Source organism: Uranotaenia lowii, chromosome 1 (assembly GCF_029784155.1).
Source record: "Uranotaenia lowii strain MFRU-FL chromosome 1, ASM2978415v1, whole genome shotgun sequence".
Taxonomy (NCBI): Eukaryota; Metazoa; Arthropoda; class Insecta; order Diptera; family Culicidae; genus Uranotaenia; species Uranotaenia lowii.
The window spans coordinates 116191492-116200800 of record NC_073691.1 but is presented as its reverse complement, the minus strand read 5'-3'; the positions used below and the strand labels follow the sequence as shown (position 1 = coordinate 116200800).

General features: G+C 36.9%; 1 protein-coding gene and 1 long non-coding RNA gene across 2 annotated transcripts; one reads left to right on the top strand and one right to left on the bottom strand.

Moving 5' to 3' along the window:
• Window positions 1-6604: 6604 nt before the first annotated feature.
• On the bottom strand, window positions 6605-7450 carry LOC129738250 (uncharacterized). Its single transcript, XR_008735535.1, has 3 exons — window positions 7236-7450; window positions 6788-7168; window positions 6605-6730 (listed from the first exon to the last, which is right to left on the bottom strand). It is a non-coding gene; the product is annotated as an uncharacterized LOC129738250 (long non-coding RNA).
• An 807-nt stretch (window positions 7451-8257) lies between these two features.
• LOC129749779 (uncharacterized) lies at window positions 8258-8871 on the top strand. The gene is made up of 2 exons (XM_055744860.1): window positions 8258-8670; window positions 8738-8871. The coding sequence occupies exons 1-2, from the start codon at window positions 8362-8364 to the stop codon at window positions 8768-8770; spliced, it is 342 nt and encodes a 113-aa protein (XP_055600835.1). The 5' UTR covers window positions 8258-8361; the 3' UTR covers window positions 8771-8871.
• Window positions 8872-9309: the final 438 nt, after the last annotated feature.

Below are 9309 nucleotides of genomic sequence, written 5' to 3'. Positions count from 1 at the left end.
CGGTGGGTCATCACAATTCTTGTGCAACTGTAGCTAGTGCACCGACTGACACCGACACCAACGCAGCAACACCAAAACAGCATCGACCTATACCACCAGCACCGCACCACCGAAACAGCATGAACTCTCCTGACACCACTTTCATTTTCATAACATTTGCGCTTATTCATGAGCAGCTGCAGCAACTGATCCGATTGACACCCATCACACCACTATAACTCAGCGCCACCGGCACAGCTCCACCGGCACAGCACCACTGGCACAGCACAACCGACGCTCCACCGGTTGACTACACTTTCATTTGCACTGCAATTAGTCAAAAACAAACCCAAACAGCTGTTTTTGACAGTTATCAACTGCAGGTGTGTTGGTGTAATAGAAATCGATCGAAACGAATCCTGCCTCCGAGCTTGATCGTTTTCGATTGGTTTCGATCGATTTCGATTGGCTTCATTGAACGTCAATTGGATTAGATTCGATCAAAACATTGGCTGAGTGAACAACCATTTACCAATCGAAATCGATTGAAACCGATTTCAATTGGCTGTTGAACGGGCTTAAAAATAACATGCAGCTCTGCTTAAATTGCATAACTAAAGGCGAAATACAGGTGCTGAAGACGCCTTAAATTATGCAACCAAAGCGAGAAGAACCTTGGCTGGCCTGAAATCAATATTTCCACTATTTAAATTTGTAATTTGTAATTAAATATCATTTGAACCAAATATTATCTTTGGTTAAACTGGTTAGACTATTTTATTAAAGACTAGCTGAACCCGTACGAACTTCGTTTCGCTTTAAATCATTGGTACGTCAAAATGAGTTTAGAAAATGAATCCGAAACATTCTTTCGACAATTTTGGGGAAAAAATTCAACAGTGTTTAAAGTCGCTACTATTACTATTACTTGAAATTCAAATTAAACCTTTTTCTTTTTTTCTATCCATCGGGAGAAACGTTTATGGTGTTTTCCTCTCAAAGCAGTACAGAGTTGAAAAAGTCAAAATTTCAACCAATGAGGAACCAGAATGATTGATGTGTAAGTGTGCAATCATTCATAATTCTCTAGGATTTGACATCTAGTCCGGTTCCTTGACAGCAAAATGTCAGGTTTGTTATGGGCCCACAAAATCGTGGGCCCGTAATTTTGATGGTTGTCAAAATCAATGACAAAGGATAGGGCTGTCACCCCCCTGAATTAAACTGTTGATTGGCTTTTTATTAAAATGTATGTGAGAGTGTTTTCTTCTCGATCGGTTGCAAAATCTAGACATTATGGCAGAAACATGTACTATTTGTTTGTGTGAACGACTCTTTGCTTGACTTTCACACTTAAATTGGTATCAATTAACTGCCTCCAACAAAATTATTGCACAAAATACTGAACTTTCAATGAAACCCTCTTTTTCTGTCCCATGGCCCGAAATTCGATAATTGAAACCAATTTGCGTTCCTCAAAACTCCCTTGTGCCATTTTTTCTTTTCAAATTATATGTAAAATTACGTCAGGAACTTGAAAACAGTGATCAGTGAATATAGACGCCCCTTTCGCCGACCCTTGACACGGAACATGCTACCTGGAGTCAATTGCTCATAGTTTATAACCCTCATCTGAACATTTTTATCTCAATCCGATGCATGATCACGACAATATCGCGAAAACAGTGAGAAACTAACATGGACGGCCTTTTTACAGTTTACAGTTATCAAATCAGAAATGAATAAAATATAAAAATAATTTTTATTTAATCATCACGTTATTTCTATGCCAGTAATTGCCGCAGTGTCTAAAAAATATGTATCGCACGGAAAAATTGCGTTATTCATTAAATGTGTTGTGATTACACCTTCATCATAACTAATCGGTTGTTGTTCAAAAATTGTATATCCCGAATTCAATTTTGGGTTGTTTTGGGTTGCCAATATACAGATGTGAACTTAAATTCGATTAGTCATGCTCTGTATAAAAAGTTTGCTGTTGTTGGAAAGCTTTCGACGGGGATGTCAAAGCATTCAAGTTTTTCAATTTCGCTACGGGTGTCACGGTAATTTCAATGTTTCAACGTTAGATAGTCGAAATCATCATAAGAATCTCACAAAAGGTATGTATAGCATAGCAATATAGCATCTTTGTTTAACTTTGCTTTGCGATTTCAGAAATATTGTCCACAGTTGCTGAATAAGGGTGTTTCCCATAATCGGTCTTTACCGCAGCCGGAAAAAGCCATCGATTGGATTTGAAGGTAGCTAGCGCTTGAAAACGCCTGGAAATGCTATTCCGGAAAGCTGAAAGAGTGCTTCGGAAGGTGCGAGATTTTTTTTTAAATTATTTAGAACCACTATATCAAACTTTTTTTTCATTTCAGGTTAGCATTTCCTTTGATTGGCATGATGCTCTGAAGAACAAGAGCCTATTGCTGCCGTATTTCTTCAAAGCCCCTATCTTACAGAATGTAGTCAACGAAATTTTGCAGTTGATGTGCCGTCGCCGGTAAACGCATCTACATAATTCCAGCTCTCCGGAAGTCTGTAAGCTGGAGGTAAAAGCTGAAGGGTTGATTTATTCACCGGCATAAAGGTTTGTTTTATTTTTGATCATGTATTATCCTATTCGGTCGAAAACCTGAATTTTAGGTTTTCAGTTAAGTCTTAAATTTTAATTCTATCTTTCCTTTTTTGATCCTCTTTTTAAACTGAATTTTATGATGCACCCCAATTCAAGTTTTGGGTCTACTGTTATATTTGGTTCCACATTTTTTAAAAAGCTTTATCTTATTTTCTTCAATCGACTTAATTATCTCATGCTATGGATAATATCACCTATTAATGCAATATATGCGTTTTTATTTTATCAACAGGTGAATGTACTTTCTATGGAAACAACTCGACAGGTACACCCATCCAGGGTCACTCGAGAGGATGCCAGTAGACGTATGTACATGCGGAATACCATTCAAATCGGCCGGCTCAAACCTGTTCAAAAGGAGGAACAATCTTCGGCGACGATCGCCACAAAGAACTTCAACTGACGACCAAACAGAAGCGCCTTCTTATACCGCACGTTATATGGTCACCGTGTTCTTAAATTGTTAATTTTATTGCCTGGAACGATATAAATAAAGAATTTATTGTTAAAAAGATACTTTTTTTGCGAAGAAATTCCTTGAACCTTTACTTTTCAGAGAAATTTCCAAAACGCATGGGCATCCCCATGTCAAAATATACAGAATTGACTAACAGGCTGAAAGCTCAAAATGAATAAAAACTTTTTGCTCACGCTCTGCGTAAAGCGCCCAAACATAAAACTAAGTGGAGACACTTTTCCTGAAACTGTGTGGAATTTTATACAGAATAGAGTAACTTTGGTTACCGTGCGGATTATTAATTTTTAATGCACTTGAAACATTTCTCAGCGAGAAATGTCCCAGCGCATAAAAATTAGAACCGAAATATTTCGAACTGTCATTTTCTTATTCTTCTTCTTGCCATGCATGGCAGTCGTTTTATGTTTTTATTTTTTTTTCAGCCAAAACGTGCAAAAATCGTTTGCGGATGTAAGTATTCCTGCCTTCTGCTGTTTTCTAAAAAGAAAATAATAAATCCGTTTCATTAACTACAGACGGTATTCGAACGTTAGGAGCTGCAGCAGCACCATGGGCGATGACTGGGTCGGAAAATCAGTTCGGTCCACTGCCATCAGAAATGTGGAATATTTGTTGGGGGTTTCGATTGTCCGGAATGGATTCAGCCTCTCCTAAAGGATTCACGCAGGTGATGCTGATTAATTGAACCAACACCGAAGCTGCTCATCCCCGGTCGAGCGAAGCAAAGTACCAGTTCAGCGCTGCTTGTGGGTGGTGAAGGTGGGTGTACTTAATTTGTATACTTAGTAATGAATTTCATATTATTTGAAAATAAAAATTTTAATTATAAAATCGTGAATCATTCAATCCTGAATTCTTTCAATATCATTCGTTGCATTCGTTTAGTAAAACCGCCGTTTTAAGTTTCGTTCCATTTACCACCACCAGATGTCACTGTCGTAGATATTTCTCAATGCATAAATTTTAATAACCGAGATATTTCTCGATGAGAAATATTTCAGTAATTACACGCCGAGAAATAATTCTGGGAGTGGGCACGGTGAAGCTTGAAAATACATGAAAAATAATTTCATGACGGCCGTTCGTCAATTTCGGGTCAGGGGTCGGCCAAAGGGGTCGTCCATATATAAGGCACAAAGCAAAACTTGTTCCTAGAATGACAAAATAGCTTAACCTCAATGAACGTGTTCGGCGAATAGTTACTTTTTTTTAGAATAATTGTACCGTTTTGTTTAGCTCAATCCAGGTCAATTCCACCTCGCTACGAGGTAAGTTTTACCTTATTTGAATTTACCTTTTTTTAGGTGAATTATACTTTTTTATCGAGCTCAATTCAGGTGAACTTCACCTCGCTACGAGGTAAGATTTACCTTTTTTGGATTCAGCTTTTTTCTCGGTGAATTGTACCTTTTTTCCAACCTCGATTCAGGTAAATTTTACCTCACTGTGAAGTGAGTTTCACCTCGAAGAGGTAGAAGTTACCTTTTTGGCTTTCACGAGCGTTCGCGAACTGAAAGTTAGCGAGTTCGTTTAGTATAATGATAGCAAAAAAAAATTATTTTCATAATTGTGTACTAATTTTGCACAAAACCAACTGGCATCTCTGACCGGGCGTTTCGTTCAGGGTGAGTCAGTAGGGTGGGTGCATATTGAGGAAAAGTAGGCAAGGGGTACCAAAAGTTTCTCATTGGTGGGGGGTGGAGACGGAGCGTTTTTTGACAGCGAATTGTTCGTCTACCATGCCTACGATTACGATTGCCTGTCACAAGATGGACGATTCCATGCATTGGTATTGTCGCTGAATCCCCAAACCGGAGTTATCGTCAATGAGCGCTGGCGACATTTACTGGCGACACTCACTGGCGACAAGTTATTATCAGGACGTGTCCAACTTCGGGTGTGTTCTTATACCAAAGATTTTTTATTTCAAAGGAAAGTGCCCCAAAAACAAGGATTTTTTCCTTTGGTTTTGGTATAAATAAAAAATCCTTTGGTTCAAATGCATTTTCCTCTGTTTCAAAGATTTTTTCTTTTTAAAAATCTTAGATTCAAAATATTAATGCTTTGATACAAAAACCAGTTTCATTTGATTTAAAGTTATTATCTTTGCTCAAAGGTAATTTAGATATAGATTTAAAAGCATTTATTCATTGAACCATTTTCCGTTTATTCCAATTGGAAGATTTTTACCCTGTTGTTTCGAAGTTCCTATTAGGAGTTTGAATAGTAAAAAGATACAATTTTAGTTCTTAAATTCTTTTTTATTCACAAACACATTAAACACTGGTTCACTATAACTGAGAAGGGTCTTGATATCGTTGACAAAGTTTCGCATTCTCCGTGGGCCGGTCAATAAACTTCCGAAAGCCACTCCAGCTGCTGGCTGGTCCGACTGGTGATTCCCGTTGAAGATTGGGCCGAAAAAATACGACCGCGGGATTTGGGGAGGTGTTACTTTGCGCAGCTTTCTCCATGTTCGAGGGACTTGGAAATCTATCCGTCGGCCGTGGTCCTGTAACTATACAAGCGTTTTATAAAATCTTGAATTCACTTAAATATTCAGTATTTATTAACTCACACTTACCATTTTGCATCCTGAATCCTCCTTATTTATAGCTTACTCCGATTCACTGGTTTGATTTTTAAAACGAGCGGCCAAACTTTATTCGATCTTTCGGTTTTCTGTTATTCTTGCAAGTCAATGCAAAATATCTTCTAAGTTTGAAGTTTTTGTTTCAAAAAATAATTCTTTTCAGTTTAAAACATTTTTCTTCGGTTGAAAGAAAATTTACTTTGTTTCTAAAGAAATATGCAATTGAACAAATTTCTTTTGAATCAAAGAATTTGTTTGAAATCAAAGTCCAAAGTTATTCAATTCAAAAAAATATTCTTTCTTTCAAAAATTATTCTTTTCAATCAAAACTATAATTCATTGATTCAAAGAAAACAGGAGCTGGATTCAAAAAAATGAATGTTTTGAATCAAAGTCAGATTTAATTCGTTCCAAAATTCAAGTTTACTCTGCGTGAATACGCGGAATCGTCCATCTTGTGACAGGCAATCGTAATCATACCCACTTAATAAAAATTCTACTAGGACTACTAGAATTCTAGTAGCAGTTCTAGTAGAATTCTAGTAGAATTTCTGCAGGCAGCCAAGTAGAATATGGCCCAGCCGATTCTACTTGGAATGAATTTTCCCGTTTCAGAATGACCATTTGCGCACACATGCATGTTTTAATTTGTCAAACCAAAGTGCATTAGTGTGAGTGCAGGCACTGGACAGTGTTGCCATTTTAATTAATTTTCTTTGACCGTTATTACAGTGTTGCCATCCACAGTTTTTTTCAGTAGAAGATTCAAGAATCCAAATCAAACATAATAAATTATAAAATTATAAGTTTCAAATTTTATTTCTGTTGCTTTGAATACACATGTTACAATAAGCTATATAAAAACATTTCCAAAATTATTTTTAAATACAATTTTTCCTAGCAGTTGGCCGTCATCAGCGATCTGGAACAGCAACCATTGATTGGTTCATGCATGGGATGGCCCTTCAACTACCGATTGCTTCCTCCAGTTACCGCGTATAAATAAGGGATTTTACCTGTACGGGATATAAAACTGAAACAGAAAATGTCAGCTAGATTTTGTCAGAATTTATTTGGAATTTCTACTCACCTGCAGGGAAAAATGCTAGCAATCAAGTTGCCTCGGCACCGTCGGGAGCCACAAATTGGTTGATATTATCAGTCGGAACCTTCTTCATCTCGCGCTGGATGTCTGAGCTGGCTCATTGGATTCCTTTTGGACTGCTGAAATGCATCACCTAGCTGCTGATATTTTTCGAAGCAAACTTTTGGAATCCCTCATCTCTGAACGCCTTCTGCCATCTCGGGCCTTCTTTCAGAATCAGTTTTTTTGCGCCTCGTATCCGGTTTAGCTCTGGGTGGAATAGTCGAAGCCACTGTCCGGACGGGCCGGACAGTTCTCACCAATGTTACCAGTCATGTTAATGTGCGGACAGCGATGTGGTTTTCACATAACGGCCACAACCGCGATCTGAACGTTAAAGGGAAGAAAGTTTGGCTTTATAATGTTGGAAATTTCACATAAAAAAATAACTCACCACACTAGCAGTCCGAATTGGGAAGCAGAATCGGATTGGCTTCGTATGGCACATCATTATGTCAACAAGTCGGGGAACACTCGAGGATATTGGAAGCGAGCCAGGTCTTCAGCTTGTTTAGATTCTGTTTTGTCTTCCGTGATGTGCCTTCGGCAGTTCCTGCATTATTTCACCAACCACTATCTGCATCTGCTTATCGTGGCTCAAGCCGGCCTCTGTGGCTGTAAAAAATATATGAATTATTGTCGAGCATTTCAGTTTGCAAATCTAACTTACCAGAGGTTTTTTCTCTTCGAAGTTGTTTGGTGAATGATGTGATTTTTTTTTCGACTGTTAACGGCAATTGGGGCAATTGTTTATATCAGGGCCAGTGTTGCTAAGCATGCAGTTCGAAATTTATGCAACATTTTTTTCGAACAAAATCTTTTAGTCTGAAAACAGTTATTTTGTTTAAGGATTATTGTGAATCAATCTTGATGATTTTGAGTTAAATGATCATCAACTTATGATCGTCTTATGCTATTGCTTATTAATCTAAAACCGTTTTAAATTCTAAAATCACGCACAGTTCGTTTACGTATACTGAGCAATGAGATATTGACGCAATGTGCCAAATCAGTTGCTAAACGTCTAATTTTTCTTAAATATACCCACAGAGAATATAACTCTGTGATATTACTACATTGATTTATAAATTGTTATTATTATTTTATAAATTATTATTAAAATTTGTAAAAATATTTGACGTATTTTAACATACACTCAGAAATAGAAAAAATATCAAAATACCTTTTATGTATTTATCCTGTAATTTTCAGGCGATAAATTATTACAGTCAATAAAAAATAAGTATCGCGTTATTATTTTTTAATACTTTGGAAACATTTCTCAGTGATAAATCACCATGCGCTTAAAATTTAGATTCGAAACATTTCAAGCTGTCACTTTTTTCATTTTTTTGGCGGTTGCTGTTTGTTGTTGCTATTATTGGAAGGAATTCGATAAGGTTCGATAGCCAGCATAGAAGAAGTTGGACAAATTCGTTGAGAACTCCGATAGTTCTGATTGATTTACGGAACTATTAACTCAAACGGCTCGGTTCAATCCGTATTTGTAGCTGGGAAGCATGAAATACACGACGATAATCGAGAATGTCTGCCAACCTCCCGGGAGTCACAGCAAAGCTGGGAAGCTGTTCAAGCCATCAGAAATTTGGACGATTTCCTCTTTCCTGTCCCGGTCCCCGTTTTTACAAACCCTATCCAGGTGTAAAATCGATTCAGATACAGAATTCTTGTCGGTTTCCGATGATCCGCAGATTCATCTGTTAATCGATTTCAATGAATCTAAGCTTGCTCGCATGACACCGGAACTCGAGAATAAAATTCTTGACGATTCGATCGTTTCGCTTGGTGTCGAAGTTGTTGTATATCAGGTAAGTGTCATTGCCATTAGGTGTATACATTTTATGAAATCATTTTGTTTTTTTTTTTAAATTTCAGAGCAACCTGAGGCAATTTCACTGTACTGGATAACGCTTGAGCAGCTCCGAAATCTTTTTAAGTCCCGAGACAGGCGACTGTGGTTTAAGGTCCTAAGTTCGTTAATGTGTAATTGTGACTAGGTTGATATTTATGGTTCAAAATTGATTTTTATTTTATTTTAAATGGTTCCAAATAAAACGTTAAAAATGAAATAATTTTTTTTTAATAACCAAAGAAAATTAGCAATAACTCTTTTGTGCAACTGTCGCTTTGATTTTCATTCCGATCTCCACCACCAGATGTCACTGCCGTAGATATTTCTCAAAATTTTAATAACCGAGATATTTCTCGACGAGAAATATTTCAGTTATTACACGCTGAAAAATAACTTAGTGAGTGGGCACGGTGAAGCTTGAAAAAGCATGAAAAATAATATTTTTATATTTTTTTCATTTCTGAGTGTATGCAAATAGATTATTTAGTTTTATAAATTTCAATTTCGAATCATTGATTTTTGCTTACACCTATATTTCAATATTGTACATATTGGATTAATATTTAAAAAAATCATCTCAACTTCAATTTCATCG